This window comes from Lontra canadensis, unplaced genomic scaffold (assembly GCF_010015895.1).
Source record: "Lontra canadensis isolate GAN:19392208 unplaced genomic scaffold, GSC_riverotter_1.0 scaffold4, whole genome shotgun sequence".
NCBI classification, from domain to species: domain Eukaryota; kingdom Metazoa; phylum Chordata; class Mammalia; order Carnivora; family Mustelidae; genus Lontra; species Lontra canadensis.
Genome location: NW_022630998.1, coordinates 8,055,923 through 8,073,577, shown reverse-complemented (window position 1 = coordinate 8,073,577; position 17,655 = coordinate 8,055,923). Strand labels below are relative to the sequence as shown.

Here is a 17,655-nt window from a genome sequence, read left to right as displayed (position 1 = left end):
GACTTATGCTGAAAGACTGGAGCAAGTAAGGGAGCCATTATCCATATGGCCATCTGAGGAACTATTCAAGCAGCAAATGTCAACTCCCTAAGGAGTATATATGGTGTGCTTTACAAGAAGGAAATGAGCGTGGCTGGTGGGAAGTATTGGGAGGGTGTGTGTAGTGGTAAGAGAGATGACAGAAAACAGATTATGTAGAGTCTTACAGACCATGGCAAAGACTTTGGCTTTTATTCTGAGGGAGATAAGATTATAGCAAAGTAATGGCAATGATCTACTGTAACAGAAACTCCTGATGCTATGTTAAGAGTGGACTGAAGGAATCAGACAAAAGGAGAAACAGTATATAGATTTTTAACTTTATGGAGGAATACATTATCAGGAAGTATTGACTAATAGAATTGTATATATTTGAAATGTACAACCTGATGGTTTGATATTCCTTGTAAAATGATTTCTAGGATCAAAATAATTAACACTTCACAGTTAAAGTTAAATACTTTCTTTTGTGCATGGTGAGAATGCTTAAGATTTATTCTCAGTGACTTCCAAGGATATAATGCTATATATTTGGTTGATATATTACCATTGTTAGTATTGTAGTTGTATGTTACACTTTTATAACCTTCTACATTTCTTTATTTCTTAATCAATTTAATCTAAGAATGCCTTTCAGGATATCTGATTATTTACAGATAATTTCCTTAAGAAAATGTGATTTAAAATAGCCTTTGAAAATGTTTCTTTTCCTGTATCTGGGTGTAGAATTATTTTTGTAACCCAGGGATTATTGTTGCTTTAGTGATTTAATAATTGAGTGTGTACCATGTGCCATATACTGGGCACCGGGGTTTGCTTGTTGATACTTGGTCAAGCCTCATACTTACTTTTTGACAGGATCCAAATATTTGTTTCACCAGTGAGTAAACTGAGACACTGAGAGAATTTGCTCAGCGCATTGCATGCTTAATAACAGATTAGCATCTTCAGTATGAAATATTCTTAAGTATCATTGTTAATTTGTCACAGTAGATCTGGCTGCAATATACAAAAATTCTTTAGGCAATTTATTAACAATATGCCCTGAATTGACTCTTAAACAAACTCCATTGAGTTGAATTATATTCTGTGATTAGCTAACTCCTTGTTTGACCCTCACTTGATAAAACAAATATCCACATAAAAGTGTTCTATAACTTGAATTCTGGTAAATTGAATCTTATTTTATACTTGAAAAGGAGCTTTAATTTTTTTATCTTTTAACTATGAAAATAATCTTCCAGTAATATAAATAATATCCAAATTTAGGTAATTTTCAATGTTCTTATTTATTAACATAGAATTTTCTTAGAGCACATTCATGTTGGTATCTGCACATGTATGGGCAAACATTTTGTGAACAATCCAATAGAAGTATTTATTATATCACATTGCATTCCAGTGCTTCCTGCATTGAAAAGTACGGCCAGTAAGATATTTTTTTATTTGTTAAATTTATTGCCATCAGTTTATTCATGTGATAACTGACCTGCATGCCTATTTGAAATATGAAGACAGAGTAAAGGGGTTGTGGCAGAGTTTGAGAAAATGTTACTTATCTAATCTTATAAAACCACAAAGTGCAAGATTTGAGCATGCCGATAATTGCAGTTTTGTCACTGTGCATTTTATTTCTTTGTCAATAATGTGTAAAGGACTAGATGCTTTTGGTGAAAGAGTAAAACATGAATAACCCCATAAGAGAAATACCAATTACTACTATACTGATAAGTAGGAAATAGTGATCATCTGAGGTGTTCTTCAAATAATTTATTATTATATTGAATGTAATATAATAGCCTCAAACTTTTGACATTATTTTTTAATCTTGGAAGTTTTATCAGATGGGACATATGTGTAAACACTATGTAAATGCATGTCTTGTTTATTAAGTCAAGTGTTTCTCATGCTTTATTTCCTGTGATTATCATTTAGCAAAATGCATTCAAGGTCATTTTCTTCCTTCCGTTCTTTCTTTTTTTGATAGTTTGAATTATGTTTAGTCATTATAAAAATTAGCTTCTTTATGGAAAGTTAAAATTTTTTAGCATGTCGAAGTTTTATCTATTTATTTTTATTTTTGCCATCTTATCCATTCAGTAGTATTATGTACATTCATACAATAGTTTTTCTTAGTGAAAATTTATTGTTGAACGTAGTCTTGCTGAAGCAATATCTTTATATTTACTCTACTTTATTCTTCCTCCAGAATCTATATCGATTTGAAGGCACTGGTTTTTCAAACATCCCTCAGCTTATAGATCATCACTATACAACAAAACAGGTCATCACTAAGAAATCAGGTGTAGTTCTGCTGAATCCTATTCCTAAGGTAAGTGCATTTATGTATACACACAACCACACACACATATTCTTTTCTAAATGTGAGTTAACATTTACCACAACAAATAAAGTTCTTAGATTATTTATAAAAATTTGGAAACGAAAGGGCTTTGTGATGACCACTGGTACTAATGTTGAAACATAGCACTTCCTTGGTTTTATTAAGATGGGTTGCCTTTTTTATTCAGTGTTTGCTGGGTTACAAATGGCCTATTCTTTTTTTTTTTTTTTCATTCCCAGTTTTCCTTAAAAGACTTAAGACTTTGAAAAAAAAAAAAAAAGACTTAAGACTCTTTTTACTTTATAAGGTTCAGATTTTGAGTTCAGTTTATACAAGATCTTAAGATGTAGACATCAAAGACTATGTCCAGCAATTATGAGTAAATTAGAATTTTAATTTTGGATATTAAGTTTATAATATATTATAAGACATTAGAAGTTTTAAAAACTACACTACTTTTCTCAAATACAGTAAATCATAAATTTCTTACATAGAGCCAACAGGTAGCTACCTAGGTGAGAGATTGTTCTAGGTAATTTTTACCTCTGAAATCTAGCACAGAACACATTGCTTTCATTTAGGAGATTCATGAGGTAAAGAATGGGCATGAACATGGCTTGTGTTTTAAGATAAAGCCTGTGGGACTGGGCCCAGAATAGAGCAATGGAGCTGGCTTGGCTTCTGAGTACTTTAGACTGGGGTGGTTAAGAGTCCTTGTCTTTGAGGCCATCTTCTATGAAGAACAGTTTAGCCATGAACAGCCAGAAAATCTTGTAGGTAAATGTCTGTCAATTCAATTTTTGTATATCTAGGGATGACTTTTAATATGAAGGAAGTGTTATTCCTAAGAATGCTAATGTGTAATCCAGATTCCACTAAAGAAATTAAAAAAAAAAAAAAAAAACAACTGTTAGACTGTACTTTGTTAATCAGGAACACAATGTCTATATTTATACTCACATTATATTATTCAGTCATTCCCAAGGTGCTGAGCCTTAACATTGCTTTCACAGAAGATTTTGACAGTTGCTAAACACCAATTCTGTAGCTAAGAAATTGGCCTCCTTGCCCAATTTTCTAGAATTATAAGATTGGCTTATTCTTCATTTATATTTTTCCATTTACTATTTCCCCCATTTTAATTTCATAAAATCCTATAAAAAATTTCCTTAGTTTGGAACAGGTTGTCATATTTTTCTCTAGAAAAACAGTCTCTAGAAAAACAGTCAATGTTTCCTCTTCCATCAATGAATAACTGCTGTTGTTCTACGGAATTCTAGTTCTTTTCTTTGATTACGGTGATCTATTCATGCAGTTTCATTTACTATTTCTATACCAGAGGTTTACAAATTTATATTTCTAGTTTACATTTATGTCTTTCCCAAAAGACATGAAATTTTTTCTACTCTTTACATAAAACTGAGTTTATCACCTTTAACTCCAAAATTTGTTCTTCCTTTTTAAATAAATGGCACCAGTTTTCCCCACTATTCAAAAGTAGAGGTTCCTATGAAACCTTTTATAAGCCAAAATGACTTAAAGCAAAGAAGCAATTACCATTTCACAAAAGTGAAAATCCTCTTTGAATGTCTTTTGTTAGCTAAAACAGGTACTAAGTCTTTCATAAGAGCAGAGGAGCATAAAGCAAACTTTTGAATAATGGGGGGAACCTTTACCATCAAATACTTAGATGCTCAAACCATAAATGTAGGGGTTGTCTTCAACCTCTCTACCACTGCCTTCCCTCTATCATTGTGACAGGAGTTTTGTATCCTTCCCTGTACATGTAAAAGTATGAACTTGAATTCCAGTATAATTGCAGCATGAAATAAAGTTCAGTGCAGTGAAGATACTTTTTACCCATGTTAGGTCAAAAAGATATGCAACTGGGTTTTCAGAGATATTGATATCCCTTTTTACAGCCAACCAAATATTTGCATTTTCTACTTGCTGAACCAGGTCTAAATTGAGAGACCAAAGTCATAAAAGAGGCACATAAAAATGCATATCTGGGCTTGAATAAGAATATATAATTTCAAATAAAGCTATATCCTTCTCTGTATAAAGTTTTCCATGAAATGAGTCTAGATAAATGGAATAGATTCTGTGGACTGTTAAATGGTCAATTATTCTCTTTCTCCCAAACCCCTAATGCTGGCTGTGGAGCTGATTATCTCATCATTTTATATAGCACTAGCTATGAAAATAACTGTAGACTGAAAGCTGTAGAAGATTAAGGAGCTATGTATGATTGTTTTATGAGGTAGAAATTTGAAGTTTATCTAGCTGACTATTAACCTGATGTAAAGTACTGGTATTTGAAATAGGCAGATCATTATCTGTTTGTTGTAAATATTGTTATGCATGTTATTTAATGAATCATATTATGCTTTTAAAAGAAAATCACAAAGCAGAGGTTGTAGAAGTTAGACAATTTTCAATTATGAGTGAAGAACAAATTGATACGGATTTTATTATGGTGGTATTACCTGTTATATATCTTCCTTTAAGAAATTATTTATACTCTTATAACAGGAATCTATTTCTTGATTTAATTTGTATAAGAAGTTAATGTCTTTGACCACATAATATGCTGTAAAATATCTCATTTCCATCTTGCCAGACTTCATTTTTAGCCTACATAAAGAATGCTATTTTGGTTCCAATATAATTTCTGTTTCTAGCAACTTACTGCTCACTTCCTATTTATTTCTTTCTTACCCATGAAAATACAAGTATATCATCATAATGCCTAACTAGAGGACACAGTAGCCAAAGGATTCTCTTTCCTGTCTTCAGATGTACAGAAAACTAGACAATCTAGAATTAGGATTTATTTAACTTTCTCATGATAATAAAGCTTGCGGGTGTCCAAGCCATCCCTCCCTCACCCTCCACAGGCTAATTCTCCTGCGCTGCTTCCCAGAGCCTGTGAAAAGGTTTGGAAGGTGCAAGGCATTGTTGTCAACAAGGGTTATCAACCATCCAACACCCTCCCTATGTTAGCAAGCACACGGGATATGCACAGAGCCTCTTCTTTGCTGAGTCAGTTTCTGTGCCAATGTCACTTCATCACAGAGGCCTTTTCTGACTACCTTGCGTGAAATAACCTCTTACTCCCTTATATTCCCCTCTTCTCTTACTATCTCTTTGCTACAGTTGTGTTTACTTGAAATTATCTCATATGATGTATTTTTACTTATCTGTCTTCCTCAAGTGGAATGTAAATTCCATAAGGGCCAGAATTAGAATTTTAATTTAACAATTAGTGGAGCTATAGTGCCAGCGCCTAGAACAGTGCTCGCCCTTAGTGGGCATTCAGGAAATGTTTGAAACATTGAATTCATTGAGTGATTGCCAGAAACCAGCTACTTACTGAGTTTTTATATGCATTATTTCATATTATTATGGAGTATTATAATTACCCCATACAAGATTAGTGTTGTTTTTAACCTCATATTTGTTATGAATGAGGAGCTAAAGCTTAAAATCATAAATAATTTTCACAAGAAACACAATAGGTAAGATGCAGAGCTGAGATGGGAGTCTCTGTTCTTATCTACTGTTTCTGTGCACTGTAGATCCTAGACTTCAGAGACTAGAATAAACAAGGGTGTCGGTTAAAGGAAAAGGAAATATCTTTGATTCCATAAAATGTTAAGCTGAAAAAGACTGTAACTTATAAAAAAATGTACCATGAGTCTTTATGAAAGAAAGTCAATAAACAGTAATATTAGGTGCCAGAACTAGGATTTGAGGTAAAATATAGGGCTTGGTAAAATTTAGTTAAGAAAGACACCTAGTTCAACTTTAACATTTAAATGGTGACTTGAAAGTTTATTTGCCTTGTTAAGTTTGATATTTCTTCAGATTTAGCTATTTTTTAAAAAGAAATTTCTTTCAGAATGGGAATTAAAGTTCATGAATAAATTCAGGTGAGTTAGGCAATGAGCCATTAAGTTGAACTTTAGACAAATGATTTGCCTGCCAGCTTAAATCGTGTACTTACGGCTTTTCATCAGAATTTGGTGCGGGACAGCAGAACAGTAGAGGCAGATTTTTGCAGAGAGTAAGTCTTTCTGCAACAGACCGGTCTGAGACAACTTTCATGTTGGACACATGCCAACAAAGAACACTTCATACAAGAGAAAGTTGTACTCTTAACTATGTCTTTCTCTTCATGCTGTCAGTTTCAGATCACTTAAAGACTGTTTATTTTACATAACTAATTAAGTAACTTGGTTGCTTCATCCAGTATTACTGTTTAATGATATTCCGCTTATGGAGGCTTGTATTACAGTTTTTGATGTATTGAAGTCTTTTTCAGTTTAACATTTTATGGAATTAAGAGACTTCTTTTTCCTTAGCTCTATACCCGTGTTCCTTAATTATGTAATTAAATTATTAAAATAATTTAAAATGTTAATAAAGAGAAGACTGGAAAATATATGTAATTCAGCATTTATTCATTTAGGAAATACTTACTTAACACACAGTCTCTGCTGGGCAGTGATCTATATTATGTCAGAGTGCAATAAATGCTACGAAAATGAAGCCTGTCAAGAAGATAATGATCTGAGTGTATGGGGTAAGGTCAAGGGTTAGGTAGTGTGTATATGTGCATATGTGTGTGTGTATGTGTATGTACATAGGAGCAGCTACTTTTTTAAAATATGTGATCCAAGTAAGGCTCCTAATGAATTTTGAAGAGAAATGAGAACCAAACCAAGGGCTTTTCTGTATGGTTATATGCAGGAGTAATAGTAAAAACCTTTAACAGCACAGTGTGATTACTGGCCTGTGGGAACAGATGTCAACTCTAGACCGCTAGAGCCATGCTGGCGTTTATTGACTGAGTAGCTTCCTTGAGTGTCTGGGGAAAGAGTATTCCTTGGTGTAACTGAGGAGCTGCAGAAGCTAGTGTGGCAGGAACAGTGTGGTTGAATGGAAGAGTGATTGGAGGTAAACACGGATTTAGATTAATTTAATAACAAATGTGTGTTATCTTAAAAGGTTGGTTGTACTTTAAGAAATTCACTTCATTCGAGTAGAAGCTCAGTATAAAATTTTACAGGTTTTCATAGTGAGTCTCTTTAAAACAAAAGATTAATGTTCAGTACGGCTAGTCAATTTAATTTCCAGGAACATTTTGCAGTAATATGGCCATCTGGATAAATTAGAGTAAAACCCATGTTTTTGATGTCTAAGAACTTTTCTCTCCAGCCCATTGCTGTTTTTTTTTAAATTTCTGTTTTGCTTGGTTTTGGGTTTTTTTTTTTCCTCCTGTGCCACCAGGCAGTTCATTCAGTTCTGACACTACCTGGTGATGACTCAGATCCCATAGGTTCAGGGCTCAATTCTACAAGACTGCCGCCCAAACTGCCCAACTTCAGATGCCAGTCTTAAATCCAGGTTGTCACCTGTGCTTCTGACCTACTGGTGATAGATGTGAAGTCCCAACAACCCCCTCTTTAGGTTCAGTTAATTTGCTAGAGTCCCTCACAGAACTCAGAAAAACATTCTCTTAGTAGATGACCAGATTAATATGAAAGGACGTAACTCAGGAACAGCCAGATGTCAGAGATGCATAAGACAAGGTATGAGGGAAAGGGAACGGTACTTTCTTGATTTCTAAGGGTACAACTGAAGAAGTTTCAGAATATAAGTGAGGTTCAGAGAGGTGGAGTCCAGAGCCAGCGACCAAGAAAGAATTCTTGAGACGTCTTTGGTGCAAAACGATGGTTTATTAAAGCACCGGAACAGGACCTGTGGGCAGAAAGAGCTGCTGCCTGTAAGCCCGAGGAGGGGCTGATAATATACTCAGGAGTTGGGGACGTGAGGACAATGAGGGTATTCAGAAGGGCTGTCATATGGTAAAGACTGTTAAGATACTGGACGCCTGGTTATTGTTGAGCCAAGGCGGTTTTTCCCTCTAATGAGGCACTAACATGAAGACAGTTGGGAGTTTCCTGGTGGAATGTCCCATTCCTACTATCACACATCCTTGTCAATGAACTTTAGGTTTAGAACAAATTCAACTTATTTACATTTCCTTCCACCTCAGCCTCCCTCAGTTTTATGAAGGGGAAGGCAATCTTAGGGTTTTAGGAACGGAGTTATGGGTTTCTGGAAGTTACGCTATTATAAATCACTAGGACATTTGTAAACTGAGGGAAACTTTTGTCTTGCATGACTGTGATCTCTATTAGTTTACCATTTGTTCTTCCTGTAGGGCAGCCAGGAGTTCCTGAGGAATGTCACACATGTCACATGGGGGGCAGGGGATGCGAGGTGTAGGGTGCCAGCTTCTGCTTTGTCCTTAGCTAGCCTTTTGCTCCTTCATCACAACTGTTCCCAAATTTCCACATCATTATCAACTTGGAAGTTCTCCCTACCCTGTCTTTCTGGGTTTATGTGGAGGCTTTATTACATAGGCACGATTAATTAAATCATTGAGCACTGGGACATGAACTCAATCTCCAGCCTCTCTTCTCTTCCTGGAAGTAAAGGGGGTGGGACTGAAAATCCCAACTCTCAAATCACAAGGTTAGTTTTCTGGCAACTAGCCCTACCCTTAGGTTACCTAGAGGCTAGCCAACCGTCATCTTTAACATAACAAAAGACACCTTTATGGCCTTCAGCACTTAGAAACTTCCAAACGTTTCTTTGTGCCAGAAATGGAGACAAAGACAAAATACTCTTTCTTACTATAAATCATAATATCACACTCAGTAATATTATTTTAGGAGGCATCTAGCTAGCTGGGCTGTTAATCCTTTCATGCTGTTAATTTGTATGGGATTTTTAAGATTAGAAGATAAATAAGTGATTTTTTTTTTCCTCTTGAAAATGAGATATAGCATGTCAAATTAGATTTCCAGTTATGGAAACCACAGTTTTGGGGGAAAAAGCATAACAAATAACATGGAGGACATGGGGAGATGGAGAGGAGAAGGGAATTGAGGGAAATTGGAAGGGGAGGAGAGCCATGAGAGACTATGGACACTGAAAAACAACCTGAGGGTTTTGAAGGGGCCAGGGGGGGGAGGTTGGGGGAACCAGGTGGTGGGTATTGGGGAGGGCACGTATTGCATGGAGCACTGGGTGTGATGCAAAAACAATAAATACTGTTACACTGAAAAGAAATTAAAAAAAAAATAATTTTAAAAAGTTTTGGTATAGAATGCTTGCTGTTAAGATTCCTATTTAATTGCCTCTTTTAGATCAATTATTAGGTCTATCGAGAGTCGAAGAACACAAAAAATTACAAAATCCCCTCCTCAGGATAAATTCATCAAGAATACATAAATCTCCATGTGGACTTCTGAATTGAGCAGAAGGAATCCAATTTTAAATAGTAGTATTTTAGCACTCCCAACCATGTGATCTGGGGCAAGTCAACCGCCTATAGTAACCCTACGTGGTTGTTGTAAACATCATACCAGAAAATTTCTGTGGATATATGTTGGAAACCATAAAATACCATGTTCTTACTTCTTTAAAAACTTTTTCACATGACAAATAAATCACAACAGAGGGCAAATTTGGAAGACTTTAAATTATGAAGGAAGAAAAAAAGACATTTATTGAGTTCATAGTCTGTTGACAACACTCTACTTTTATTATTAAATCTTTCCAACAACTGTGAATTTAGTATTATTATCCCCATTATTAGGTGAGGAAAGTCAGAGATTACAATTTACCCTAAATCATATTTCTTGTAAATTTTCGAGGTGTGTCCTGAAACTTACTCAGTTCTATTTATCATCTTTTTACTATAACCTCTCCAACATAAATTATAGTCTACTGTCTCAGTCATGTCAGTAGTTTAGCAAAAATTTTTTTTCTATAGTCCAATATTCTAGCACTAGGAAGTAACAGTGAACTTGACAGTCATCCTTTATGAAAATTAGTCCAGCAGGAACTATATAGCATGTTGTGCTAAGGGAAATATAGGATAATATTGAAATATTCAGCCTTCATTTAACATAGTCTGTGAAGTCAAATTAAACTTGGATTTTAGGCTTGATCCATTTAATAAAATAAAAGAACCCTGTTGTAGCACACGTAACATGTAGACTGACTTTCAGTTTCTTATTTCAAACTTTACCAGCAGTTATTTTGAGGAAGAACAATGTTAGACTCAAAATTAATAGGCCCTGGAGACCACTAATGTTCTTTAAATGACCTCTCAAGAGTATTTTATACATAAGCCTACCTCATACTTTCTTAAATATTATGACTTTTTTTCAGTCTAAGGAGCTAGGCTTTTCAGTAATCATTCCATATATTTCTTATTTACCTTGTTTGGGATGATGGGAATAGGTAGATGAGTCCCAAGAGGTTAAAAGATTAACTCATTGGAATTTTTTTAAATGGAGGTAGAAGAGCAGGATTTGGTATTTATAGCACAAACATTGCCCAAAGTGTGTCATGTCATCACTTTAAAGTACTCGTGAGATCTTTCTATGTGCATGACTCAAAGAAGCATGTAGAAACATATAAGAAAATGTATAAGAGGATTTCTGGCATGAACATGGTTGCATGACTTAGCTTTTTTTACTGTTGCCTACTGGAAACCATAGCAAAAAGAACATCAAAAGTAAAATATCCATTAACTGTATTTTTCATGAAACTAAGAACCATATATAATTCACCAACTTCAAAATACATATCATGGAAGCCAACCTTAGACTGGGCAGAAGTTTTATAGCACAAAATTAAGACATGATCACATAGCCCAGCTGCCATAGATCTTACCAAGCTCCAGCAAAAATACATTTTGAAAGAGGAATTTACCCCAGAGTTCTTAGGCTATATTCATTGCTTGCATCAATGAATGTGGAAAATGGGTGGGGAAAATAAAATTTTACATATAACTTAAGTGATGCAGCCAAAGCTGCACTCGGAAGAAATTTTAGAGCCTTAAATACTTGCATCATAAGACAAAAAGTGAAATAATTGAGTGAAGCATGTAACTCCAAAAATTAGGAAAAACAAATCCACAATAAATAAAAGAAAGCAGAAAGAAGGAATTATTAAGATAAAAGCATAAAGAGATGAATGAGAAGAAGAGAAAACACTTTGTATATATATAATAATTGCTTTTAAAAAGATCAATACATAATTAAGAACACTTGTCAATTTAACCAGGAGAAACCTATATACCACAGAAGTACCAGTCTCTTTAATATACAAAGAGCCTCCAAAACTTGTTTAAAAAGAGAGACAACCAAATAGAAAAATTGGCAATGGGCATGAGGTGATAGTTCAAAAAACAAATATACAAATGGCTTTTAAAGGTATAGTAGATAATTGCTTCACTTGGTGGAATAAATGGAGATTAAAATTATAATGAGATATCATTTTTTCACCTATTACATTGGCGTGAATTCACAGTTTAGTAATTCACTTTCTTGGCAAAGATGTGCAGAAAAGGCTCTTAGATACTTTGCTAATGAGAGTATAAATTAGAAGAATCTCTGTAGATGGCAAATTGGCAAAAATCCTTCAGAATTATAAAATACATGTGCCTTTGTCTTAGCATTAACAATTCTATAATTCTTTCTTTAATTGTATTTGTGTACATCTGAACAGATATCAATACAAGATTAGTCACTGCAGCATTGTTTGTAATATTAGGAGATGAGAAATAGTTAAAATGTTCATCAGTTAGGTATCTAGTTAAATCAACTATGGTATCTTATCCAATGGAATATTGTAAATGAGGGAGCTTTCTATGTACTCACTAGAGACAGCTCCAAGGTGCACTGTTAATAAAAGAAACTAAACTATAAGGCAGAGTTTATGTTGTGTTGTCTTTTGTTTAAAAAGTGCAAGGAGTATAAGATTATGTATCTGAATTTGCTTTTTTAATGATAAGGAAGCTTTTAAAATATACTCAGGATGCTAATACTAATGATGATGATGTCTAACAGATACATGTTTTGGTGGGTTTGAAATCAGCAGCACTGGTTTAAGGGAAACTTTTACCATTTACCTTTGTTTTATTTTCCTGTTTATATGTTATTTTTTGAAAACATTGTGAATCTTTTATCCATTTAAAACTTAAATTAAAAAAAATATTTGAGGGGCGCCTGGGTGGCTCAGTGGGTTAAGCCTCTGCCTTCGGCTCAGGTCATGGTCTCAGGGTCCTGGGATCAAGCCCCGCATCAGGCTCTCTGCTCAGCGGGGAGCCTGCTTCCCTTCCTCTCTCTCTCTGCCTGCCTCTCTGCCTACTTGTGATCTCTCTCTGTCAAATAAATAAATTTAAAAAAAAAAAAATCTTTAAAAAAAAAATATTTGAAACTGTGGTACCTGCTCTGAAACAGTTACAATTTTTCAGAGAGGTGCTTTATTGAAAAATTATTGTTACAAGGATAAAACAGTCATGTTATATGTTGTTAAAGTAGAAACAATTTATAAAATAGTGTGATGGTATTATCCCATTTTTAAATAATGAAATAGACATACACATAGAAAAATGTATGTGTATTCATACACAAAAAAGTTGAATGACAGTACTCCAGAATATTATGATTATCTCCAGTTAGAGGAATTATGGGTAATTTTTTTTTTTTTGGCTTAAGTTTGGTTTATAGATTTCTTTCATTGAACATGTTATTAATTTGGTAACATTAAAGTTTTTCTGAAATAATATTATATAATAATGTTTAATAGAACACTAAAGCAGTGTTTTTAAGACTTTTTTCCCCACAATGCATAGAAAGAAATTGTATTTTATATTGAGACCCAGGACACACAGAATTTTAAGTGCAGATATGTATGTGTGTCTATGCCTGAATCAAATTTTATAAAACAACTTTTTTATGTTTCTTATATGTGATGCTATTATCTTTTTTAAAAGTCTACATTCAAAAAAATGTTTATGAAACTCAATTTGAAAAATATTCATAAAAGGTTTTTTTAAAAACCAATAAAATAGATTTTTAAAGTACCAGTATGTACCATTATGTACTGGTTTGGAAAAAGAACAAATGGCCTGAAAATGGTTTACACAGGAAGATGGACTTTGAAGTAGGTCTTAAGGATAGGCAAAAGGAGTAGGGAAATTTTTTTGTGGTTATGGTAAGGGAATAATCTAAGACAGGGGAAATAATGGCAAGGGAATAATCCAGAACATGGGACTTGTTTTAAGGAAGTCAAGATCAGTTTGATGGAAGTAGATGATTTAGAAAGGTGAGTAATCGCAAAAGTTTTGGCTAAAGTCAGATTTTTTTAAGATCGTTGAATACCAAGATTGGGAATTATCTATGGAAAATGTCATTCCACTGCAGATATGTAAGCAAGGGATCAATGTGAACTAAGCATATCTAAAGAATAGTTGATGATACCACATATTCCATTAAAATGTTGAAGGCTAACTGTTTCAGAAAGAATGTGTATAGCCATAAAGAAATTATAGTCCAGTGAAAAATGTTAAAATAGAAATAGAAACAAATTATTAGTACCAGTGAAAAAATAAGTAATGGTGGACATTTAACAACAGTAAATAAAATACAAAATGCAGGCTCTTAAGACTGTTTATAATTTCGGTGTTGAGCTTGAAATTTAGGTGTAAATCATTATAGAAAAAGAGTTAACTTACTTCATGGTTAGAGAGGAGGAAGGATATTAATTTGTTTAAAGCAAAGTTTTACTACCAGTAAGTTCCAAAGGAAATTTCTGTCTTGGGATTTTAGATATAACAATGTCTTTAACAATATTTCTGCAAAAGTTTAGGAAGAGAATTCATTGGTTGTTGCTTTTAGTGTCCTTTAATAGCCAAAGGCATAATATAAAATATAACTTAATATAAAACATTCTGCATCAGCAGTTTTTCTCTATTTTTAGTTTTTGCTGAATAGAATAGTAAAACTCTCTAGGATCTAGATTTATGATTAAAATATTAATAAAATTAGCATCAAATATATTAAAAAGTTTAATCAAGTTCCATAATGCCAAAAGATTACACCTATGACATTTACAAATATCTCATCTTAATTGTATACCTGAACAATTTAACATTTAGCTAAGTTTGTGGAGAATCCACACAATGAGTAAAAAAAAAAAAAAAACAAACTTACCATGGAATGGGGTATTTCATTCACACTTTACCTGTACAAAAAAAGTCCACAACATGTTGCCAATAATATTTATTTTATTTTGGAAATTATCAGCGCTAAATAATTTGATGGAGAATCACCATCTCTTTTAATGTCTTACTTTTCAAATCTTGAACTTAGATAGCGAGAACCTATTTGATGTTCTAAATGGACTAAGGTAGTGAAAGCAAGAAGTCTCTACCAAGGAAGAGACAAAGGCCCTCGGACAGAGTATTCATTATGTTAGTACTTCTGTAATTGAAGCGGGAAAGAAGGGGTCAGTAGAATAGAAGGGGCAAGAGTGGTAAGGTAAGGAGGAAGTAAGGTGAGTTGGTAAGAGGTAGAGAGACACCAGGAGAGGAGGGTGCTGTCTGCCTCCAGGCTGGCTGGTCTCTTCAGCCACATCCCCCCTCTTCTTCACAATTACTTTCCTCTCCTCTTGCCCCATAGCCTGTGGCCTGCAACACCTTCTGAAGTAGAAAACCTTTGATAATGATATGTGATTTCCATTTTAATTTTTTGTCAACTTTATAAGGCACAGATATTTATAAAGTAACCCATAAAAGTGTCCTCTTCCCCTACACTCACAGTGAACTTTGCAGTCGTTACAGTACTTACTTTATTCAGTCAGCTATTGTTAGTTTTGTCTGAGATCCCCGTTAGCTAATAAGCCCCTTAAGAGCAGTAAGGCAATCTTTATTCATTTTTATGCATCTCAGTGTCTGTTGCATAATTCAATAAATATTTGAAGTTATTTTTGAGAAAATCTGGACATTTAATAAATGTTTGATGTAATATGTGAAAAGATATTATAACCAAGACTTTATATTCTATTTTAGAACAATACAGAAATTTTACCTTTTACTGTTTCCAAAGTGAAGCATGGTTGAGGCTTATGAATGAGATCTCTTTGGAAATAAGATATGTTATCTTTCATTTCCCTTTGTACAATAGTTAATTTTCCACATTTTCATTTTCTTCTTCTGTGGTTTTGGTCTAGAAGTTACTTTTTCATGTGATTATCATGCTCTTAGCAAACTTTGTCACTATTTTTAAGTACAGATGGAAGATATTTCTGGTGCACTTTTACTCAGCTTGTCTGTGTTTTATACTATTGTGGAATATCTTTGATTGGTTCCATGAAATTCATTTGACACCTTGATGAGATTTATCTCTGATACCACTTTAAAGTGGTGAAGCAATCTTACATAATATTTAGTATTCCTTATTTGCAAATTACTGTCTTGTATTAACCTATTTCAAAAGTGAAAATGAAATACAAGAACAGGCATTGCTTGTTTTCACTTTTTAAAAGAGCCATTTATCTTTCTTTACTGTGTTAACTAAATTAGTGTTCACCTTTTGCTACATTGTCCTTGAAGGGAACAATTTAATTGTGCCACAAAAGACTTGTCCCACATCCTACTTTACTTTACATAGACTAAATATGCATGCTAAGAATTTTAATGACTTCGAGATAATAGGATTTAAATTAAAAAGACCAAGGACATTAAAAAGATATCTGCAAGTGATTTTTTAAAATGGAATATCTCATTCATCTATAAGCCTTAGAGAAAATGAAACTTTAAGTTTTTCCTTCTGTTATTTATGTAACAACTGCTATATATTAAAACTAGACCAAAAAATGAGGTCTTATAACAGAAATACCTATAGAGAGAAATTATCTTGTGGGACGTCCTGAAACCTTGATTGGTGACTATTTAATGAGAAATAGAAGCAAGATCAGCAAAGTTCATTTATTATTTCTTGTGTGTCTCATAGTAATAAAGAACCTTCATGTTCAAATCATAGCCCTCATTGTTCTGTGGTTTACCATTATAGATATTTCCTAATGATGGACTCAGGGGTTAAATGATTTAGCAATACTTTCTGGCAATGCTCTGTTCTCTTTGGAATGATAAATCTGTATCCTTTTTTGGTCCTGGAATCATTTCTGTTGGAGACCATAATAATCTTTTTTTTTCCCCTTTGGCGCAAAAGGGTGATTTTATTAAAGCACAGGGACAGGACCTATGGACAGAAAGAGCTGCTTGCACTGAGATTATTGGGGAATGGCTGACTAGATACTTGGGAGTTGGGGGAGGTAAGGAAAAAGGGAGGTGTCCAAAAGGACTTTCATATACTAAAGAAAACTCTTGGGATACTGGTGGCCTTACTATTGTCAGGCTAAGTCTGTTTTTCCCTCTAGCAAAGCATTAACGTTAAGATATAAGATATATACTCTGCCTATCTCAAGTATTTGTCAATGGACTGCAGTTTAGAAGAAAACTTTATTTTATTTAAATTACCTTCTGCCTTTTCTTTAGGGCAGCCAGGAGTGCCTGAGGACTGTAGCACATTCACACATATTCCATAGCTGGGGGATGGGGAGTGAGGGGGGAGGGGGTTATTGTGTGATGTCAGCTTGTTCTTTGTCCTTGCTTTCCTTTTGCTGCCTCATCATTTCCCCTTGAACAGTTTTGACCCCAAATCTTTAAGGTTGTTGAAGGTGGAAGGTCTTACCTTCTGTAACTTCTTCCTGCAGAATAAGGATATAGAGATGTCTCTCCCTATGGGTCGATATTGGTCAGTAGGGGAATTTATTTATATAGGAGTTACCAAAGACGGAGGCAGCCAATCCAAGGTAGACAACATATATGAGCCTCCTTGAATAGAAAGGATCATCTGTCAGCTGGAAGTTACAGCAGTGAAGGAGTCTTGGCAACAGGCAGGGTTAGTACCAACAAAATAAGGTAAATAAGGTAAGTATTATTATGGAAAGAGAAGCCTGAATAAAAGACCCTTGATAGTTGACCATAATTTTCATCCAGTCCAAAAAGAGTTTTAACCAATCACGAAAGGAAAGAGAGATTGTTTAAAGCACCAATTTGAGTAACTGTATCTTTTAAGAGTCTTGTTGCATTTTGGTGATATCTGGAATATGTACATAACATTCTGTTTTTATGTTAACATTTGTTCCACATTGTGTAGCAGTTAAAACATCTAATGCCATTCTATTTTATAGAACCACTTTACATATTTGTGTTACTTCAGTATTTAATAGAGATATGCTATTTTGAGTGTCATTAGGGCTTTGACTGTATACTTTTTAAAAAAGATTTTATTTATTTATCTGACACATGGAGAGAGATCACAAGTAGGCAGAGC

The 17,655-nt window shown here is 34.0% G+C and overlaps 1 protein-coding gene across 2 annotated transcripts in view; it reads left to right on the top strand.

Moving 5' to 3' along the window:
* FER (FER tyrosine kinase) overlaps window positions 1–17,655 on the top strand; it is a 465,098-nt gene that overhangs the window by 212,048 nt on the left and 235,395 nt on the right. Inside the window, exon 13 of one of the 2 annotated variants that reach the window (XM_032845246.1) lies at window positions 2,249–2,371. In XM_032845246.1, coding sequence (XP_032701137.1) covers window positions 2,249–2,371 — 123 coding nt within the window. Of the gene's footprint in view, window positions 1–2,248; window positions 2,372–17,655 lie in introns of those variants that run through there. The other variant, XM_032845225.1, reaches the window with a different exon arrangement.